Here is a 23,463-nt window from a genome sequence, read left to right on the forward strand (position 1 = left end):
CTTTCTATCTTCTCGAACTCAGTACCATTGGGTGTCTAAGCTGCCAGATGTCGACATCTCCACCCCAAATTGCCGCACTGCACACTTTTAGGGAATTGGAGAGGATTATTTTCCTACTAGTACCTAGACATTATTGGGCACTCTCCCAACTCAGTGAAAACAGATCCTTTAGATTTAAAAAATAAATAAAAAAATGGATAACTTACATTTATCTTGTAATTTTCATAAACATCACAATGAATAATAATAAAAAATCTAATTAACATAATCTAGAGTGTTTAGCCACATAGTTTAAGATAGAGAGAGAGAGAGAGTACAACGAGTACTTTTCTATTTATCTTTCTATCCTGGTTTTTTCAGAAGGTCAATTTAGTCTTCTAAATAAGATAGACCATGATATATCGGTAAATTCGTTAAAAGAAGAGGGAGGGAAGAGACCTTTCAGCGGTCTATATCGTCATATCGTGTCAATCGTCACTGGGGTTTGCAGCATTGAATGAATCTTAATATTAGGTTTACCCGCGCCTTTCTCTCTACTTTTTTTTTTTAATGGACAATCGGTGCTCCACGCCTCCACCTTCCTCTTCCTCATCTTCCTCCTTTGTTTCTTCTAGTTCTTATTCTTCTTTAATGCTTTATTTTTGTTTGTGCTTTGATTGATCTTTTTCCTTTTTGCATTTCTTTAAGCATCTTCCACAATTGATTGAGCTGCTGATGTCTAGAATGATGTCATGGTTTCTGGAACTTCTTCTTTAATCTCGCTGTTGTAACGCTTTAGGTTTAGTTCTTTGGTCAACCCCTCTTTCTTCTCCCTTTCCCAAAAATTTACTTCATCTATTTTACTTTCCCTTTTCTCTTGATTTTTTCTTGGGCGGCTTGGGTGTTTCTAGACTCTCGTATTTGGTTTTGGAGAATTTTTTGTCTGGCCTCACTAGCCGTAGGATGTGGATGTGGATGTGGGGTGTTCAAAATTTTCAATTTTAAGTTTCCTTCCTTTCTCGCTCCTTGGGTTATTACTGTTTAGAGGTAGGGTTTGGGTCGTTTTCATAGGATTTTGATTCTATTTTTTTCCTTTTTTTGGTAGAAAAGCTTAGGAAGTTGGTGGGGATTTGTAATTCAGAGTTTGGGACTTCTAAAGGTCAAGATCTAGTGTTTTTTTCTTTTCTTTTTTTTTTTTTTTTTTTTTTCTCTTTTGGGGTGGTGGTTGGTCCTTGTTTTCTTATTTGTCAGTGTTTACAATTCTTCATTTTGGGCCTTAGGTCGATATTGGGGAGTAGTAATCAGGATCAGTATGTTCTGAGACAAACTGAATCGATTTATTCCCCCTTTCCCTTCTTTCTTCTGGTGCTTTGATCGTTCTACTCGTGTGTAATTGCTAGGTCAATATTTGAGGGAATTGGGACTCGAACTGGGATTTTGATATTGGGGATTCAATGTGTTTCTGATTTTTGATCGATGGATGCTTGACCCAGTGAGAGTTTTTGTTGTAAGGTTCTACAAAGAATTTAAGGGAAAAGGTTGAATATTTAAAAGAAAAATTCATAATTTTTTTTGGCTGATTTGGGTGTTAACCTTACCGGGCGTTGATATAAATTTGATTTTAATTATTGTGAAAATTTCAGAATTTCATTGAGTCTGGTCTTTTTAGGATGAAAGACTATTCGTAGTTTTGTCACCTTGGCTGCAATTGATAGAGATCCCCCCCAGCCCCCTTTTCTTGAAGGTTTTTCTCTGGTAATTGTGCTTTCTCCTTCTGTTTTTTTTTGGGGGTATTTCTTTTATTTCAGTTAGAATTCATAACGATGGATTTGAAGACTGTTGAAGAAGAGGGAAGGGTTGAGACAGCTGAGAAGGTTAATGTTCAGGAGGGAGGCTTGGGTTCGAAGGTGACGGGTGTTGGAAATATTAGTAACAAAGATATATTTTTAAGAGCGGATAGGATAGATTTGAAGAGCTTAGATTTGCAGCTGGAGAAGCACCTTAGCAGGGTGTGGTCGAGGGAACAGCTTTCACCGAAGCCAAAGGAAGAGTGGGAAATTGATTTATCTAAATTGAATATAAGATATGTTGTAGCTCATGGGACTTATGGTACTGTCTACCGGGGCGTTTATGATAGTCAGGATGTTGCTGGTAAATATGATTTTCTCCCTTCCATCTAAATTCAGTGCGTTTAAGTTGGATTATTTAAAAAACTGATTTCTGGTAACAGAATTTGTATGCTCCTCCTTTTTCTTTCTTATCATTATTTTTTGTGGATGTCTTACTATGTGTATCTGCTGCTACGTATTAATGTGGTATTGTGGTTAGCATTTACTTTCTGGGATTAAGGAATTCCATATCAATCTGTAGCCTGTTAACTGCTTCCTTAGTAACTTGGTGTAATTCTTTGAGGCTGAAATCTGCCTCAGGATTTCTCTGTAAGAAAATTAATTTGCATGCTTGAATATCTGAGATCTTATAGGTTCTATGTGAGAATGTTCTGAGGTAGTGGTCAAGAAATTGTTTATATGTGAGTTTTATTCAAATTCTAATTATATGTTAAGTAAGCATGCCGTGCTTCCTCCTTTACCCCATCCTTGGTATTATACATGGAATTGTCAGGTTTTAACTTCTGTTAGACAATTTTCATCATAGAAAGTGCCTTTGTTTAGACACTATAAGCTGTTTATGGGTCATGATTTGGTATCATAGACATCAACTTGTTATGTATGGAGAACAAAAAGCTTAGTAGTTTCGGCATTAGTTCTTGCATTGCATGTTTAAAGTGCCTAGAAGATTAGCATACAAATGTCGTTGAGAAACGTTGAGTCATATGAAATGCAAACTTTGTCAAGTGCAAATGGCATGAAATTGAAATAATTCATGTGGTACAAACTGGGAAGAACTACTCTTTGTAGTCATACCTATCTTGAATAAGAGTCAAAGGAAAAGATAAAAAAAAAAGGATAGAAATTGGTTTAATAGAGGAAACCTGGCCTCAAGAAAACTTACGTGTTGGTTGGGTTCAAAAGCTCCCCTTCCAATAATTTTATTTCATTAAATACTCATCCAACTTTTTAATCCCTACGTTGAAATACAATCCAAAAAAATTAGGAAATAATCTCTCTACCCACAACAACCTAGACTACCTACTACACCTCTCATAACCCTTCCAACGTGCAATCCCAGCAAATTAGGAAAAACTACCCACTATAGAATCGGCCAACAAGGAAACCAACTCTAACTAAAAGCTAATTAACAAGATTTCAAGTATTAACAAGCAATGGCAGTGTGGCAAGGGGGAGAACTATCTTCAACCAGGACCGACAGCCTCGCTATCGAGAACCAATACCTTTCCAGATGCAAACCGCTAGGCGGTAACCCATAAATTCTCCATCCAAGCACGAAGCAGTGAAAGTATGGCTGCAAAATCGATTCAAGATCAGCAAATCAATTCAACCATAGCACGTATTGAAGCACTTAGCAGCAACAAGATTAGTGGTGTTGCTATCGAATCAGATCAAAGAAATACTTAGCGGAACCTAGCAGCAGAACAACCTTCAGTCTACAAACGATAGTAGTATATTTTCAATCGTCTCAATATACGAAACCCTTGTTCAGGAACAGTAGAAATACTTGATCACTCTCAATAGCAGTAGCAGCTGCAAATTGATAGGCACATGCTTCATCATACAAGAATCTTCATTGAAACCAAACGAATCTAGAAAACTAAAAACGACTCTCAAACCGGCAACTGGTTATAGCTCTGATACCATGTTAGAAAACCCTGGATCAGAGGAGGAGAAGAAGAAGAGGTAGAATAGAAGAGAGACCTGTGAGAGAGAAGAGCAAGTTGCGTGAGAGATGAGAGAAAGGCAAAATCGGGTGAGGTTTCAAGGCTCACCTCTTAGTAATATATATAAAAAGACTTACATCCTAGAATAGAAAACTAACAATAGACTCCAATTAGGAGACTGACCTATAAAGAAAGTAACCAACTTACCTTAACTAAACTACTAATAGAGGGAAACCAAAACTGACACAAGCTATATAAATAAGTGTACATGTCACATATGTACCCCCACGATACATATGGTCATGTACACCTTACAACACCACTTGGTAGACTTTAACAACAAAAATAAAAAAAAGAGACCTAACAATTGCATGCCTTTAATTTCTGACTTTGGTTCAGAGTCTTGAGAAATCTTAGGTAATTCTTTCTCTCTTCACCCCCTCTAGGAAATGAATGTTCATTAACACCCTATCAGCCTGTCTGTACTGTGGGAGGCAGAAGTCATGCTAGTTTAAGGTGACTGTTAATTCCTTAATAGGAAAATATTCTCCTAACCGACGGGGTGGGATGGAATCTCTCACGCCTCCCTATGCTTCCACTTTATTGACTGTCGAATCTCCCTCTTTTCATCTTAGTTGTTCAATCCGTTGCTATTACAATCCTACTCTCTCCATCGCTGTTACACCCTCTCTCCCTGCTCACCACTGCAACCCCACTGCAAAGACGTTAAGAAATTGGGTTTTTTGTGTCAACGCAAGCAACCAAGCAAAGCAAAACCGAGGAATGGATGAATAAGAAGAGAACAAGGACAACCCAAAAACGAAAGCAAAGCCTCGCCTCTGATCCTTCATAATTTCTTCTAATCTCTTCGATGGAGTGGAAGAGAGGAAAATCCGTCAGCCGGCAGAACTTTTGCTCTGTGAATTTGGCGATTCTGGTGGGAGATTGCAGTGCGGTGGATCTGCCTCAGTTGATGGCGGTGAAATCAGCTTCGATTTCTGAGTGTTCTTCACTTCAAAGGGAGAGACATTCTAACCTATCACAATGATTTCCCACAAATCATTCGTTGTCTCGGAGACAATAAATCGAAAACAGTTGGCAAATTTACAATGTGGTCTTGGAGTACACCTCGTGCACTGGGTACGCCCTTTTTTTTCTTTTTTCTTCGAGTACACCTCCAGAGGTATTCTAGCATACCTGGTGAAGAAATCTGATGGAGTGCATTACACGAGGTCAATTCTCATGGGCTTCGTTGCATTCACGAAAAGGGCTTCATCCACTGTGACATCAAGCTTCGGAATATCTTCGTCTTCTCTGCTCTTGACAGGCTGAAGCCAATGATAAAGGTAATGTCATCTTGCTAGAGTCTAGTTCGCTGACTTAATTTTTGACATCGTTGAGGACAAGTTATTTGACGAACACTGAAACTCTTACATCTTTGATGATAAGGAGTAATCTTTTTTGGGCCTTCTTTCCATGATCCCAGCAACTAGCATTGCTGGAATTTTCTTCTTAACCACTTCAACAAGATTGAAACCTTTATCAACCTTAAGCTTTTGAATAACTTTGGGTTCAGGCCGTTCAGCCTCACTAGGGTGACAACCTCCAATTTGGCCTAAAAATGCAAAATTTGCACAACTAATTAAGGAAAATATTACAGATCTCAAAAGAGTTGAGAATTCCATGAACATTTTGAGGTTTTGCAGGTCATAAAAATCTTATTAATTGACATTTTGGTGAAAACTTGGTTTGTTAGTTGGTCCAACATGGCATAATGGGTTGCTTGGGTCAACAAAGTTATAAAACACTGCTTCTACCCCTCAAGGGCATAATAATGGGGTATTTTATTCAGCTAAGGATTAGGGTTAGAAAACCTCATGTAAATTCAGAATCGAAGGAAGTAGGAGCCAAAACCAGCAACTGAGGTTTAATTAAACAGAGAAAAGACAAGTTTGATGTGGTCAGAATTATGGTTGAGTGGGTTAACAGGGAAGGAGAATAAACCCTTAAAGTTTGAACCAGATCCAACAATCAAAATTGAGTATAGTAGGAGATCACCAAATTAAAAACTTGTTGAAACTGGAATTGCAGATTAGTACCCATGGGGAAACAACAACTAATGTGTACAAATAGCAAGTTTAGACAAAATAGAAAGTAGGTTAATGAAAATATGCTCGGCCTCTCACCTAACTGTGGAGAAGGAATCCCACTAACTCCAACCTTGGCAGCCCACAATAGAGCAATTCCGAATCCCACAGAACCATGCTCTCTCTCACAGAACTCAAACAAGGTTAAGGCTAAATTGTTTCTCAACTCATTCGGGTGGGTATGATCCCCTCTTTAATTATTTCTTCATGGAAATAAGCAAAATGCAGGAAGCTTCTATCTGTGATGCAGGGCATCCACCAGCCAATAGGCCAGCATGCCTACTCTTCAAAAAATACTTATGCAGGCCCATGCCCAAGCCCATGCCCAAGCCCAGCACATAAATCTCGGCCTAGGCTGGCCAGGGCATTTCTGGCCCTGCGGTTCTGCTGATGTGCATCTAGTGGCCTTGCTAGGAAGCCACTAGAGTATCTCCTAGTTTTTAGTACTTGTCTTTTTGTATTCCAAGGCATGATTATGAGCCTTTTCTTATTCGTAGGACTATTAGTTAGTCTTTTCAATTCCTAAGTAGTAGTCTAAAGACTATTAGTTAGTCTTTTCAATTAAAAACCCATTGAATCCACCCCCTCAAAAAAAAAGAAAAAGAAAAAGCAGCGGCAGAGAGACAGTGAGAGAGTAGCACTAGACGTTAAGAGAGTAAGACTTATCTTGCGGGGATATTTTGGGCCGTCTTCGACCTCTAGAGAGTGAGAGTAGCAGCGGCAGTGTTTGAAATCAACAATGGACCCAATTGGTGAGGACTTATCATTTGGAAAGGTGAAAGATTAACTCGACTTCTACCAGTGGACAATCAGCGGAGAAATTTGAGGAGATCAGCACGGAACTTAGGAACCAACAGCAGGAGTTCGACCTCGACTTTGACTTGGTCTTCAACTTTAACAAGAGGACTGCAACTTCAAAGGAGAGCTTGATGCTGCAGTCAATTTGCGGTGAGAGTTCTGGAACTAGGTGTGCACTTTTTTTTCCTCTCATGATATTTGTCTCTCGCTTTCTCTTTTTTCCTTTCTTTATTTTTCTTAATTCGGTGGAACCCTAAAAGGAGGGGAAGGTTCGAATGGGGTCACAAAGGGGAGGGAAGGCTATCCATAGGTTTTAAATGAGGCAGCAGGTTTGGGGGCTTCCTGTGGGAATCACAGGGATGGGTTAATGCAGAATAGCAAGGCTACAACCAATTCTACAGGAGGATCGTAAACTCTTCAATGAACAGCAGCATCCACATGGGTGTTTTGAGTCTTTCTTCAATCAGCAACTATGATAGCATGAAATCTTCTATTGAATTAATGAATTCCAGCAGTAGGTTGGAACCTTGGTTGATCGCAGATTTGCATAATAAAAAAAACAGAACAGAAACAAAGAAGACAATAGAAAATAGAGGAGGAGGATACGGTTGGATCAAGTATCCCACTCCGGATCTCTCACCCACTCACAGGTATAGGCATCTCACCCTCCCCACTGCATTTGACAGGCTTTTGGTCTAAACCAGCATAAATATCTTTTTATTCAAATCGTTGGAGGCTGAATATAGCCCCTGTTTATTTATAATAGCCAAACTGAGTTTCTTCCTTGCGTGGAAACCATAGGTCTCGAGGCGGCAAGGTGACCATGGCGTTTGAGGTCCTTCCCAAGTGCCTTGGTGATAGGGCGGCAGCAAGGAGTCGCCTTGGCGTTAGGGCAGCCATAAGCATAGTACTAAAACTCGCGAAATTTCGGTCGAGATATCGAATATTTTGAGTATCTCGACCTGTCCGAAACGAAATGCAAGTCCGATATGAAAAAATGCAATATTTCGAATATTTCGGTAATCTCGTTTCGAAAATTTCGGAAATCTCGGTCATTTTTGGCATTTTACGCCCACAGAAAAATATCATATTTCGACGAAATTTCGGTATCTCGGAAATTTCGGTCAGACCGAAACACCGAAACAAAACGAGATTTAGTACCATGGCCGTAAGGCGTCGCCTTAGCGAACAAGGCGTTCTAGTGTTCTTTTTTTTTTTTTTTTATATAAACATTTTATTTGGCACAAATTGCATATGAAAAATTATATAATTCTACTTTTTTGCTAAATAAATATTAAAGAGTCAAACCAAAGCAAGATATTCATAAAAAAAACAAATTAACAAACTAAGTTCATCATATTATCATAGCAATATAGCATATAAATATGAAACAACATTATAAATTATTAAATATAAAGAATAAAAGGCTGTTAAATTATTATACTTACCCCTATTGAATAATAAATAATACACCATTGAAATTTGAAACTCAAAAAACTAACGAATAGAAACTACAAAGTTACAAACAAAAGGCATATAAGAAGCACAAAAAAATGAAAAGAAAATCAGAAAAAAAAGAAATTTGGAAGTGATCACTGATTAGACTAATGACGAAGAGAAGAACGGAAGAATCAGGCATGAAAGAGAAGAATTGAAGAACAGAAACCGGAAAGAGAAGAACTGAAGATGTCGCTGGAGTAAAGGAAGACAGCCGGTGCCGCTGCAAAAGAAATAGAGAGATGGTTAGAAGAAAAGGGTTTGGAAGAAGAAAAAAAAGAAGAAAAGAAGGCACAACAGTACAATACTTACCGGTGGGGGCAGGAGATGTCACCTGAAGCCGGTGGAGGTTGGAGATGTAGCCGGTGGGGGTGGAGACTGGAGAGGTTAGAAAGGGTTTAGAACTTGGAAGAAAAGGGTTTAGAAGGAAAAAGAAAAAAAAATAAAATAAATAAAGCACAATACTTACCGTCAAGGCTGGAGATGTTGCCGGTGGAGACTGGAGAGGATAGAAAGGGCCAAAGGGGTTTAGAACTTAGAAGAAAAGGGTTTAGAAGGAAGAAAGAAAAAAAAATAAAGCACAATACTTACCGTCAAGGCTGGAGATGTCGCCGGACGTCGGTGGAGGATGGGGACTGAGAGCCGAGAGGGTCTGAGGAAGATGCCGCTGCTTCTTCTTCTCCTTTTCTCTTTCTCAGATTCTCTTCTTTTTTCTGTTGGATTTTGGTCTTGACGCTTGAAGACGTGACGGTGAAACCGTGAAAAGGGTAAGTGAATCGATTTTTGTATTTTGGTCTTTACAAGTTTACTTTAGGTTTTGTGTTTTTTTTTGTTGTTGTAACATATGATTCCATGCTTCTCAGAGCATGGAACCAAAAACATAAAACCAGTGAAATTTTGTCAATTAGAATAACTTAAAAGCCATAAAAAAAGGAGTCTAAAAAAAAGGGCCCAAGGCGACCGACCAGCAATAAAGGCGTCCTAAGGCACTTAAGGCGACGCCTTGGTTTGTAAGGCGCTCGCCTTTGTGACATACTGTAAGGCGTCCAATCGCCAAGACCCTGTAAAACTGCCTGGACGCCATGGCGACGCCTTGGTAACTATGCTTGGAAAGGAATCCTGGTCATTATCCTATTTAGAAACTAAATACAAGTAAATATAGTTAATTAACGAAATAGAAAGAATCCTAAACCAGTAACTACCTTTACGAGAAAGAAATCCCTCCAAAATAGAAACTATCTGTTAGTCTCCCACGCAAGGACTAGATAAGAAATACAACTACGGTCCTAAATTATAGGAAACTACCACATCTCTAAGCAGCTGGGCCCACCAGAAATTTTCTCACGCAATATGGCTTATTGGCAGCATCTTTCTCTAACGCAAGCTGGCATGGGTCCCACAGAAAATCTAAAAATAACCTCCTAGATATGCTGGGTCGATTTGGGGGGGGGGGGAATGAACCTGGACATATTATTATTGATTGCTCTCAACCAGCATCGATCAACATCAACTCCCCCATCTTGAAAAAAAAAACCTCGTCTACGAGTTTGATAGAGATGCTCCATCACACCAACAAAAACCCACCACATCAGCAGACCAGGCTGTCTCCCACAGCAGTTGAATCACGCAACGATACTGGGCTGGTCTTGGCCCTCTTGGGTCCTTGTTCCTGCAGCTACACATGGACCTGTGATTTACAACAGCTCTCCCCATCTTGAAACAAATCTTGTCCACGAGTCTAGTGGAGTTATGAAATCAGCCTTGCATGATCGGCCTTCATTGGGAAGTTGAGCTCAACAATTGACAATTCCACCTGTTGTCCAATTTGGCTCTGATACCAAATAATGTAGAATAGCTAGGCTACAACCAATTCTACAGGAGGATCGTAAACTCTTCAATGAACAACAGCATCCACATGGGTATTTTGAGTCTTTCTTCAATCAGCAACTATGGTTGCATGAAATCTTCTATTGAATTAATGAATCCCAGCAGTAGTTTGAAACCTTGATGATCTCAGATTTGCAGAGAAATTTAAAAAAAAAAATAATTAAAATAAAATAGAAAATAGAGAAGAATGATAGGATTGGATTGAGTATCCCACTCTCTCCGGGTCTCTCACCCACTCACAGGTATAGGCATCTCATCCTCCCCACTGCATCTCGCAGGCTTTTGGTCGAAACCAATATAAACATCTTTTTATTCAAATCGTTGGAGACTGAATATAGCACCTGTTTTATTTATAATAGCCAAACTTAGTTTCTTTCTTGCGTGGATAGGAATCCTGGTCATTATCCTATTTAGAAACTAAATACAAGTAGATATAGTTAATTAACGAAATAGAAAGAGTCCTAAACCAGTAACTACCTTTACAAGAAAGAAATCCCTCCAAAATAGAAACTAATCTTTAATCTCCCACGCGAGGACTAGATAAGAAATACAAGTAAGGTCCTAAATTATAGGAAACTACCACATCTCTAAGGAGCTAGGCCTACCAGAAAATCTCACTCAATATGGCTTCTTGGCGGCTTCTTTCCATAGTTGTCAAGGTGTCGCCTTGGTCGACTTGGGCACCTAGGCAGACTCCTTGGTTGCCTAATTGGTGTCGCCCTGGTTTTTTTACCCTCTCCAACGCCTTGGGTCACCTAGACGCCGTGACAACTATGCTTCTTTCTCTAACACAAGCTGGCATGGGTCCCACAGAAAATCTAAAAGTAATCTCCTAAATATGCTGGGTCGATGGTTGGGGGGGGGGGGGGAATGAACCTGGACATTATTTTTGATTGCTCTCAATCACCATCGATCTACATCATGGGTGTACTTCGGGAGTCAAAAGGGAGGGGATTGGGGAAGGGTGTACTGCTGGGGTGAATTACTCAGGGAAAAAAAGACAGTAACGGGTACTTAGCAGAGGGAAGTGAAAGATTGATGGGAAGAAAGGTGGGGAACTTAGGCTCTGATACCAAATTTAAATTGGTGGAGGGCCGGTTAGAGAGAGGAGCCTGAAATAGAGTCTCAGAGTTGCAGGGTAGATAGGGGATCACCCATTCATCACACACTTACATAGGGCAAGCCCAACCAAATTTCTATTCAATTCTCTGTCCATCGGTTACAAGCAATGCCATTATTTAGAGATGTAAAACACTAAGACTCATAGCTAGACTCAAGAAAAATGAAAAATAACTTGTAATCGAACTCTTATCTGTCCTACCTATTCAACTCAAAACAAATAAAAGACTTGAAGAATAACTAAACTACTTCCAACCCTTGTTGGACCAAAAAACCCGGGTTGGACTGATTCTTGGTTTGGGCCTCTAAAGTGGGTCATGTTTGTCTAACCAGGCTAGAGCAACTGCATCCCCAGAATTTTGGTTGAGTGGGTTAACAGGGAAAGAGAATAAACCCTTTAAGTTTGAACAAGATTCAACGGCCAAAATTGAGTATAGTAGGAGATTACCGAATTAGTAACTTGCTGAAACTGGAATCAGAATTAGTGACCACAGGGGAACGAGAACTAATGTGTAGAAATACCAAGTGTAAACAAAATAGAAAGTAGGTGAATGAAAATAGCAAATAAGGAACAAAGTAAGTTGAGAGTATAGGAATAGAAACTAGACGAAGATAGGAGGGAGGGAGGAAGGATATGCTAGGCCTTTCACCTAACTGTGGAGAAGGAATCCTGATGCAGTTGACTTGTGATCTACATCAGCTCTCCCCTTCTTGAAAAAACTCGGCCTCGAGTTTGGTAGAGATGCTGAATTTGACTTGCATGATGAATCTTCAAGTAGAATGCAACAACCGTCGATCTTGAGCCGCCTCTCCTTAGCTCTGATACCAAATAATGCAAGAGTGGACCTCGAACCAGGGAAACCAGCGGGAGATCGATTGCAGTAGGATCGATATAATGAAAAGAACAAATTAAAACTGCAACTCTTTTTTTTGTATTGCTACTTTTCTGTTACATATAAAGAAGAACATAAAAGGGATAAGAAGAAGAGGAAGAAAGGGATATAGAAGAGAAGGGGGGGGGTAGGGGAATGGGCTTTTCACCCTGGGTCTCTCACCCACAGCTATCCTAGCTGTTGAAAGTTGAAACCATAGTTACCAAGGTGTCGCCAGGGCGTCGCCATGGCGTCCAGACTCCTTGGATGCCTTGGACGCCTTGGACGCCTTGCCGCCATGACGGTGTCGCCTTGTTTTTTCACCCTCTAAAATGCCATGGTCGCCTTCCCGCCTTGATAACTATGGTTGAAACATGGAATTTCTCCCTTAACCGACAGCAACAAGGCCAAAATATTCTTTTCTCTAAAACTTATCATTCCTTACAGTAGCGGACCTAGTAATAGCTTAGGCAAGCTTACAAAATAGAAGGTTGAAAAAAGAAACTTCCTAAAATAGAAACTAACTGAAAATAGAAAGTAGGAAATAAGAAACTGCTAAACCTAGCAACTAGTGACAATGGCAACTTATTGAAAATATAAACTAACTAGAATTAGAAACTACTAAAGCTTTATATATTAGCCTTCTAAAACAGAAGGAAGAACACTAAAATAGAAACTAAATAAAATTAGAAACTATTAGGCAGCAATAAAATCTGTTTTGTCTTGCTATCTTTAGTGGGGCCCACAGAATCTCTATTTGCTTGGATTTCCTTCTCCATACAAGGCTTATGGATCATAACACTGTTCACGCGAACAGTAGTTCGGGGTACTGTTCATGTGAACAGTTACTTTTATTTAATTTTTGAAGTCTGTTTTTGTTCTTTCTTCATGCTTCTCTCTGGGCTGGGGCTGCCTTAGGTGATGCAGTTAGATTCTAGGTTTAGGAAATAGGAAGGGAGAAGAAAGAAGTTGGAGGAGGAAGAAGATAGCAAGAGAAGAGAGAAGAGAGAAGAGAGAAGAGAATATTAGGCTGTAATCGATTGTGTTGGAGAGGCTTCTCCATACACCATATATTCATTCAATCATAACTAATAGAGAATTACATCCACCTCCCTAGGGAGGTATAAGGGAAATAAAGTAGAAAAACAGAATTACATAATAAGGCAACTAGTAATAGAACTAGTTCCTAAACTACCTCTATTACATGACTTCTAACACTCCCCCTCAAGCTGGAGAATATATATGATGCATTCCCAGCTTGCTTAGGAAAGAGCTAAATTGAGGAGAGCCAAGAGCTTTGGTGAAGATGTCTGCCAGTTGATCACCAGTCTTCACAAAAGGAGTACAAATACAGCCAGAGTCTATCTTCTCTTAATGAAATGCCTATCAACCTTAATGTGCTTAGTCCGGTCATGTTGAACGGGGTTGTGAGCGATACTGATGGCAGCCTTGTTGTCACAGTACAATCTCATGGGTCCTTCAGTGTCAAATCCCAGTTCCTGAACCAGTCTTTTCAGCCAGATGAGCTCCCACACTCTATGTGCCATAGCTCTAAATTCTGCCTCGGCACTAGATCTGGCCACAACATGCTGTTTCTTACTACTCCATGTGACTAAGTTACCTCCCACAAAGGTACAATAGCCGGAGATAGATCTCCTGTCTGTAATGGAACCAGCCCAATCGGCATCTGTGAAACCTTCCACTCTCAAGTGGTTGTGCCTTGCATACAACAATCCTTTCCCTGGAGAGGACTTCAAATACCTCAGAATGCGATACACAACATCCAAATGGCCACTCTTGGGAGCATGCATGAATTGGCTGACAACTCCCACTGCATAAGAGATATCTGGCCGAGTTATAGAGAGATAGATAAGCTTCCCCACTTGCCTTTATTACTGCTCTCTCTACTGCTTCCATTCCCAAGAATGTCATTGATGTTATGTCTGACCCAAAGTGGAGACAAGCCATGTCTGAGGAGATGATGGCACTTGAGAAGAATGGTACTTGGCAACTTGTTGACCTCCCCAAGGGACGTGTCCCAGTTGGATGCAGATGGGTCTATACAATCAAGTATAAATCTGATGGCAGTATTTAGAGATACAAAGCAAGGTTGGTGGCCAAGCATAACTCGATAAGAGTTCTTTTATCCTTGGCTGCCAATAAAGATTGGCCTTTATATCAGTTGGGTGTGAAGAATGCCTTCCTTCATGGTGATTTGGAAGAGGAAGTGTACATGCACACTCCACCAGGCTTCAAGATGCCTTCAGCTGAAGGGAAAGTGTGCCACCACGACCACGCATACCAGGAGGACAACCATGGAGAGACCAACACCTATCCTTGGTGTGTCCAGTGCGTCCACAATGATCACATTTAAATCTGTCTCGCCCAACTCCACTGGCACCAACTGTCTCCATAGTACTAGCTTCCTCACGGTTAGGGGGCCTCTACCACCTCCATGGGTGTCTCGAACAGAACTAGAATTGAGGGCTGACCTCTCAGATGATGCTGGTGGTGGTGCCATAGTAAGTCGCCTGGTCTCTTCACTCTGTAAGTAACTACAGACTTCACTAAGAGAGGGAAGGGGAGACCGGCCTAACAGCTGGAGTCTAACTGTCATAGTCAGAGTTCAGACCACCAAGCAAAGAGAAGACACGCTCTTTTTCAAGAGTCAGATACACCTTGGCTTCATCCTCTGGGTTGGTCAAATGAAGGTCTCTGTAGTGATCATACTCTTCCACAAGACTAAGGAACGCACTGTAGTACTCAGAAATAGTGCTGTCACCCTGTTTCAATGAGTGGATTCTTTGATGGAGCTGATAGACCTTGGGAGTGTCACCTACTCTGTCAAAGGCCACAGAGACATTATCCCAAATAGCTTTGGCAGTTTCCTTCCTTATAAATCTTCTCCCAATCTCGAGCTTCATGGAGAAGATCAACCATGTCATAACTGTAGAATTTTTAGTCTCCCATTTATCCAAAGTAGGTGAACCAGCTGTGGGAGCCTTGATAGAACCTGTGATATATCCAAGTTTCCCCTTACTCCTTAGCAAAAGTCTCATAGAATGTGACCAATCTAGGTAATTAGTACCATTAAGCTTCACAAAAGAAATCTGTTGATGAGTACTCTCATAAGCCAACTGAGGGACAACAGTGTGGTGGCTGTGAATCAGCAGTACCAAGCACAGATGTATCTGAATCATTCATGATGGATACCAACAATAAACGAGATCACCAAAGGCAAGTGGGGAGTACACACTCAACCCAAACAAGCAAGAAGTCCAATAAGCAGCCTAGGATAGCACACTGCCGAAGCAGTCCTAGCAGCAAATTTCTAAGAGGACTTAAATCAAGCACTTCTAGTGCATAACAACAGTAGTCCAGTAGGCAGTCCCTAAGAAGAGGCCTCACAAAGGCTTGCAAGGTGTAGTAATAGCGTCAAACAAGTAAAAAAGCCTCACAAAGGCCGTGCATACACATCCCTCAACCAAGGGAGCATCAAACTACAGCTCGAAGCAAGAAAAAAGGAAGTAAACACTCTCGGGTTTACCTGGGCAGAACAGAGGATCCCACACAAGGAGCAAAACTGCTCATATAGCTTCTTCAATCAGCAAGGGAGATCATATCCACTCTCATAAGTGTCCTTGGGTGATGCAAGTGGGCCAAACCAAGACACAAAAGGAATCCGAGAATGGCAGCAGCTGCAACCTGAAACTGAGACTGGCGGAACTTGGAGCAGCAGCTGTGGGAGATCCAAATCTCCAAAGAAGCTTCAAAAGGTCTCAAGTAGATCCTTCAATCATCAAAAGAGGCTAGAATGAGCCTATTCCATATTCTTTAAGCAAAGCTGTACACAGAAATCTCCTCTTTGGAATCCTTAGACACAAAGGATTTCAAAGAGAAGAGAAAGAATGAAAACAGGGACTGAACACGACTCTCAAACCTTGAGCCTGCTCTGATACCAAGTTAGATTCTAGGTTTAGGAAATAGGAAGGGAGAAGAAAGACGTTGGAGGAGGAAGAAGTTAGCAAGAGAAGAGAGAAGAGAATATTAGGCTGTAATCGATTGTGTTGGAGAGGCTTCTCCATACACCATATATTCATTCAATCATAACTAATAGAGAATTACATCCACCTCCCTAGGAAGGTGTAAGGGAAATAAAGAAGAAAAACAGAATTACATAATAAGGCAACTAGTAATAGAACTAGTTCCTAAACTACCCCTATTACATGACTTCTAACAGATGCTCCATCGAACCAACAAAAACTTGTCACATCATCAGACCAGGTTGCTTCTCACAGCAGTCGAATCCACAACCTTGCTGGGCTGGTTTTGGGGCTTGTTCCTGCGGGTACATATGGACTTGTGATCTACATCATGTAGACTCCTATAGGAAGACCACCACTGTCGGTAACTTGTATACCCCTTCCCCTTGTGTTTTTTTTCCGATTGACCGCAATACCCCTCCTCTTGTGCGAGTTGACTCCACTACCTCTTTTTCTTTTTTTCTGTTTTATTTCCTATTAATTCCCATAATACCCCTGTCCTCCTTTATTCCTTTTAAACTCCTATTATATTGTTCTTCCAAGTATTCCCCTCCCTGTCATGGTTCCTCTATGTTTCCTATTTTGTTTTTTAGTTCCCTATAATACCCGTCTTTCTCTCTTATCATCCCCTTAAATTTTATTTGTTCCAAGTAGATTCCGATTCTTTAATTTTATTTTACCCATCATATCCTTTCTTTGGTCTGCCTTGGTAACCCTTTAAGATTCCTTTTAATTACAAACCTGGCCATGGACTCTTTTGTGTTCAAATTTAGAGGGGGGGGGGGGAGGAGATAGCTCGCACACAGCCCGGAGGCTACTCAAACCACAATCAACTATTCCATTCTATTCAATCTAAAATTTCATCCTAACAGGAGAAAACCCAACTAACAAAGGAAACCTAGTAAACTTAGAAACAAACTTTAACAAGGAAACAATCTCCTAAGATTCCTAAAACTCTGACACTTGCAAACGTATCCCACTTTCTAAAATTGACTGAATAATATATTATCTACCTAAATAAAATAAATTCCTAATATCCTACTAGATCCGATACTCAAACTGGACCCGGTTCATCTCCATCTCCATTTGGATACCCCACTGGGTTTGGGTCAGTCCAAGGTAGTGTATCTGCATCAAATCCCACCAACTCCCACCTTGGCATCTCACTAAGGTATCCCAACTGCAGCCCTCATTAGAGCAGTTTTGAATCCCACATAACCATGCTTTGTCCTCACAAAACTCAAACAAGCTCGAGTCTAATTTATTTCTCAAATTGTTTGGGTGGGTGTAATTCCCTCCTCTTTATTTATAACTTCATGGAAATAAGTAAAATAGGAAACTCATATATATGGTAGGGAGAAACTCTTACAACTTAAAGTCGTCAAAATAGAGACTATTTTGGAACTTCACCGGTGACTGGAAGTCTGGAATGTAGGACACCTGTCCAGCCTTCTAGAAACACTTCTAAAATAAAGAATACAACTTACTAAAGTAGAAACTAACACTAATCCCGTATAGATCTTAAAAATAGAATATTTGAGCATATAGAATTGGCCCATCTCAATATAAAACTCAATAGTAATAAGCCTATGACCCATATAACGCATTGGGCGCTCAAAACTAATCCTATTGGTCCATTCTTGGTCCAATCTAACCCAACCGATAGCATGGTTTGGTGTTGATCTTATGATTCTTCTGAATTGCATCAACTCTCCCCACCTTGGAAAAAGCTCGTCCATGAGTTTCGTAGTGATGCCAAATAAGATGCGTATGATCATCCTTCAATCAAAGGTAGAATTCAGCAACCCTCTATGTCGTCCCATTAACATAGTGGCTTTGTTGTCCCTCCATAGCTCTAATATCAAGCAATGGGTATTCTAATCACCTAAGGTTAGGGTTAAAACTTAAAAGACATCATCTAAGGATGAGAAAACCTTTAAGTTTGTACCAGATCCGACGGTAAAATTGAGTATAGTCGGAGATTACCAAAGTAGTAACTTGCTGAAACTGGAATTCATTATTAGTAACCATAGGGAAATGACAACTAATGTGTAGAAATATCAAGTGTAAACAAAATAGAAAGTAGAGGAATGAAAATAAAAACTAAGGAAAAAAGTACGATTACAGTATAGGAATAGAAACTAGAAGAAAATAAGAGAAGATAAAAGGAAGGAAGGATATGCTAGGCCTCTCACCTAACTGTATAGAAGGAATCCCACCAACTCAACTTTGGCACCCCACCAAACTTTCCCCATTGCATCCCATAGTAGAGCAGCTTTGAATCCCACAGAACGATGCTCTGTCTCTCACAGAAGTCAAACAATCTCAAGGCTAATGTTTCTCAAATTGTTCGGGTGGGTATAAATCCCTCCTCTATTTATAACTTCACAGAAATAAGCAAAATAGGAAATCCCTATGTATGGTAGGGAGAATCTCTTATAACTAAAGTCTTCTTCAAAATAGAAACTATTCTAGAACTTTAACAAAATAGAAAGTAGGGATTGGAATGTAGGACACTTGTCCAGCCTTCTAGAAACACTACTAAAATAAAGAGTACAACTTGCTAAAATAGGAACTAACACTAATCTGGTATAGGCCTTAATAATCTAATATTTGAACTCACAGAATTGGTCCATTATAATAGAACCCCCAAAAATTGTAAGCTCGTGACCCGTTTAACCCATTAGGCACTCAAAATCAAACCTATTAGTCTATTCTTGGTCCAACCTAATCCCACTGATAGCTTGGTTTGCTGCTGTTCGTCTTGTTCTTCTGAACTGTATCACATAAGAATGACAGTTATGCCATTTTCTGGTTCCACTATAAAATTTCAGGAGGTCATCATTGTGTAAAAACAAAGTTCAATTTAATGAACTAAGTGTTAGATAGTTTGGTGGTACTTTTATATTCTTCAAAGTAGCATTTCTTTATTTTGCTTGTTTGGGTTGACTAAATTTTCAGCATTGAATGTGAAGCAAAATACACCGCTTGTCTTGTAATGTCTGTACCCTATTACTTTAATTGTTTAATGGATGAACAATTTGGGATGGTCAGAAAACAGGCAGGACTATCTTGCTGGATGGGGGGGGGGGGGAGTATATAAGATTTTCACAATGCATTAGTTTAGGTATTGAAAGATGTGTATAAATCCTTGCTTCTCTTAATGGTTCTTAGAATGATTGCTAGTATCCCCTTTCCTTGGATTGGGATTCATACATTAAGAATCCAGTGTGCAATTCAATTATTTTTCTTCATTGCGCAGCTTAAAGTACAATTACTTAATTGATTACTCACTGCTTCATATTACTTGGTGTTATGTTCAATGTTATAGTGAAGATATTGAATTGGGGAGAGGATGCTATCGCCACAACAGCTGAAATTGCTAGTCTTCGGGCAACATTTCTACAAGAGGTTGCTGTGTGGCACAAACTTGACCATCTGAATGTTACAAAGGTAATGTTCCTGTATGCAATAAGCATGATCCGATTCGTAAAACTGCTTTGGTTAAATCTTCTTGTTGTATGTTAATCAACCTACAAGTTAACATTCTTTTATTTACTCTTTAGAAGAAATCACTCTTTTTTATGCTCAAAAGAGTGCAGCAAGCAGTTACTTTTACACATTGTATGGGTTAAAAGCTCAGTGCACTAATCACACAGTCTTTCTTACAGTTTGTTGGAGCTTCAATGGGAACTTCAAATCTTAAGATTCCTTCACAGAATGCTGCAAGTGACTCTCATAATTCTCTTCCTTCTAGAGCTTGTTGTGTTGTTGTGGAGTATCTTCCAGGAGGGACATTAAAGCAATTTTTAATAAGAAATAGGAAAAAGAAACTTGCCCTTAAAATTGTAATTCAACTTGCTTTAGACCTCTCTCGAGGGTTAGTGCCAGTTTCCTTTGACATGAATTCAAAAGTTATCAGAATGAGTTTATGAAAAATGGAGACTAATGTTTGTCGTTTGATTTGCAGTTTGAGCTACCTACATTCCAAGAAGATTGTACATAGGGATGTTAAGACTGAAAATATGTTGCTAGATGCTGATAGAAATCTAAAAATCGCAGATTTTGGTGTTGCTCGTGTTGAAGCTCAAAATCCAAGGGACATGACTACTGAAACTGGCACCCTTGGGTATATGGCCCCGGAGGTACTCACGACTTGTAACATAAAATGTGATGTCCATATGATATGATATAGGAAAAGTTGTAATTATTATTTTTTTTGTTACTTGAAGAATTCTTACACACTGTTCTCTATAGGTACTCGATGGTAAGCCTTATAATAGAAGATGTGATGTCTATAGCTTTGGTATATGCTTATGGGAGACATATTGTTGTGACATGCCATATGCTGATCTTAGTTTTTCCGAAGTCTCATCTGCAGTGGTTCAGCAGGTAATATATCTTTACCTTTAAATTCACAAGCATCATGCATAAAGGTATACATATAAGACAATTCCTTACCTTAGTCAAGAGAATTCTTTAGTATTTTATGTTTGTGATAGAACCCAGCTGCTTGGAACATGTTTAATTGATGTATTAAGGTATACATATAAGACAATTCCTTACCTTAGTCAAGAGAATTCTTTAGTATTTTATGTTTGTGATAGAACCCAGCTGCTTGGAACATGTTTAATTGATGTATTTTGCTTAAAGGAGTGCTAATTCCTTGAGCAATGGTTGCCTTATTATTTAATAGGGTAAGGGTTCCTACATTGTTCACTTAGGAAGCGTTACCTAAATGACCCTAAAATCTGCCACGTGACAAATTAGATGGGACCCAAATTATGTGAAACATGTAAACCCATAGGTTCTTTGCTCACATGTTGAGTTTCAGCCAATAGTTTTCCAAGTGGCAATATAGAGATTTGAAAATCAGGATTATGAGAGAGTGAACAGTAGTGGTTGGAGTATTGTAGGCGTGGATGGACATACATGGGGATTGGGGATGGATGTCAATACGTAGAAGGATATTTGATCAAGTTAGGGCTCTAAAATTTGACATGTGACTAGTCCGTGGACTACACCCTCTTTGTTATATGGTCAGAATTGCTACATCATTTGTCCACAAGGCTCAAAATGGTGGATTTATTTAGGAATCCCCTAAGTGAGGCTGTGTAAGGGGAATTTCCCTGTTTAACAATGTTATGATTGTTGTTTGGGTTTTAGGGGTCATACTTAATAGAGAAGCGTAAGCAGGTCCTGGCTGGCCTAATTTCCATAAATTGTGAAATATCTTGGTTGACAATATATACAATAGGATTTGCAGTTTACAAATTTTGATAGATACAATTTACCTACTGGATAAAATAAAGAATCCATTATCTTCTCTTTGTACCATCCAAGGAGTGCCTTGGTTTGTTCTACCTCACTATTTGTATTTCAATTATCGAAAAGATGTAATGTTATGCTTTTCTTTCCACGTTCTTGCAATACTTATTGAAGTTTGTTACAGTAGAGTAGATATTATTGGTTTTTCATGGTCTATTCGCATTATAAAGTTGATATACGCTTGAATGTTAAATTTATTGATGTGTCTTTGACAGAATTTACGGCCAGAAATCCCTAGATGTTGCCCAAGCTCATTGGCCAATATCATGCGAAAATGTTGGGATGCAAATGCAGAAAAACGCCCTGACATGGATGAAGTGGTGAAGTTGTTAGAAGCAATTGATACAAGCAAGGGAGGAGGCATGATACCCGAAGACCAGAATCATGGTTGTTTCTGCTTTAGCCCTGCTCGTGGTCCTTGACTCTCTTCTCTCTTTTCTCATGTGTTGGTAAAGGAGCAATAGGGCAGTTGAGCAATTCTCCTGATGGTTTGCCTTGTCATGAAAGTAGCTATTCAAAATCTCAAATTGCTAGCTTACCAATTAGGCTCTCATTGTGTATAGACTATAAGATTCGGTCGCTCATGAACATATATGATCATTGAAAATTTGATGAGTTTGCAGCCTTCTGTATTAATTGTTTTTTTTTTTTGTTTTTGGGGTGGGGGTTCATTATCAAATTGGTTAGAAAGTGATTTCTGTTGTACCTGCCGCAATGCTTTGTATTAGGTCAAACTTAAAATTGTAAAAGTGTAAAAGATACAACCTAGATCGATCCATCTTATTATAACAATTTGGTTCAATTTGGAAAAAATGAAAGGGAAATGAAAGAAGGGGAAGTGAAGTGAAATATGCATTTTTTGTAATATATATTTCACTTCTCAAGATAATATTTGTATTTCCTTTGCAATCAAACGGAGCCTTTGGTATTTCAGTATAAGTAGGATCATACAAGGTCTGGAGAAATGTGAATTTCTGTGTTTTTCATTAAAGTTAATGTCTGACAAGCTATGGGATGGCCTTACCATCATGTAATCTCATTAAATGGTGTGGTGGTTTATTTTGTTATAATGAAAGAGAAGGGAATTGAAATGGATTTAAAAATGAAAAGGAAAAATTTTATAACCATGATTATATAATGTACTTAAATTCTTACCATTTACTTTTCATTTTCTTTTTGAAGTCAAAAGAAAGTAAAGTTTAAAATCCATATTTAGAATGTGTTTTTGAATATATTATACAACCATGTTAGGTAATGATTACAAAAGATTTCACTTCGATTTTTATTTATTTATTTATTTATAATTGAATAAAAAAACTAAATTAAGAGATCAATGTAGTAATGTTTTCTAATTACCGATTTAGGTCCTTTTTACTGCTAACATTCAAAGATGTATTTGGTAGTCGACACGTGGGTTAAGCATTATTATTATTATTATTATTATTATTTTGGTAAAAAAGATTAAGCGTTAATTATGAGTTGCGAAAGGTGAGGAACATTTTTCTTTAGGGTCCTGCTCTCTGTAATATTGATTGGTTACACTGAGCCTACCATCATAGCGAACTAATACTATATTTTTCATTCCAATATTTGCCCTCATTAAGGTGATCAAGTTATCACTTCTATGACTCTTGAGGATTCTGATAACTGCTTGCACTATTATTTGGTCAATTACCTCCAAGGGTTATTAAATGTGGATCGTTTGATCATTATCTCAAATGGCAACTATGATTGAAGGATTGGTGAGGTGGGTTGGTCCTCAATTTTTCTATATAAATCCCAGTTACTTGTGGTTTTTGTGAACTCTGGATATGCGAGGAGGAGTGCGGAGGACTCACAAATCATGAGAATCTTACAAGGATTTCACGAGGCAGGAAAACAAGATTGGGAAGAAGTAGATGTCTTGATTAAATCCAAGAGGATATCAGACTGGCTAGGTCAAGGGAGTAAGCAAGATTGGCCATTGGATAATTGTGTTTTGTTATTGGATGAGATTA

The 23,463-nt window shown here is 39.1% G+C and overlaps 1 protein-coding gene across 2 annotated transcripts; it reads left to right on the plus strand.

The window, feature by feature from the left end:
- The first annotated feature begins 1,714 nt into the window (after positions 1–1,714).
- On the plus strand, positions 1,715–22,086 carry LOC122639531 (serine/threonine-protein kinase STY13-like). 2 transcript variants are annotated; one of them, XM_043832397.1, is made up of 6 exons: positions 1,715–2,130; positions 19,470–19,591; positions 19,810–20,018; positions 20,109–20,283; positions 20,396–20,530; positions 21,682–22,086. In XM_043832397.1, the coding sequence occupies exons 1-6, from the start codon at positions 1,803–1,805 to the stop codon at positions 21,886–21,888; spliced, it is 1,176 nt and encodes a 391-aa protein (XP_043688332.1). In that variant the 5' UTR covers positions 1,715–1,802; the 3' UTR covers positions 21,889–22,086. The 2 variants fall into 2 exon arrangements, with proteins under 2 accessions (XP_043688332.1, XP_043688338.1); XM_043832403.1 differs by having other exon boundaries at positions 20,396–20,525; positions 21,677–22,086.
- The last annotated feature ends 1,377 nt before the right edge of the window (positions 22,087–23,463 follow it).

This window comes from Telopea speciosissima, chromosome 1, assembly GCF_018873765.1.
Source record: "Telopea speciosissima isolate NSW1024214 ecotype Mountain lineage chromosome 1, Tspe_v1, whole genome shotgun sequence".
Lineage (NCBI taxonomy): Eukaryota > Viridiplantae > Streptophyta > Magnoliopsida > Proteales > Proteaceae > Telopea > Telopea speciosissima.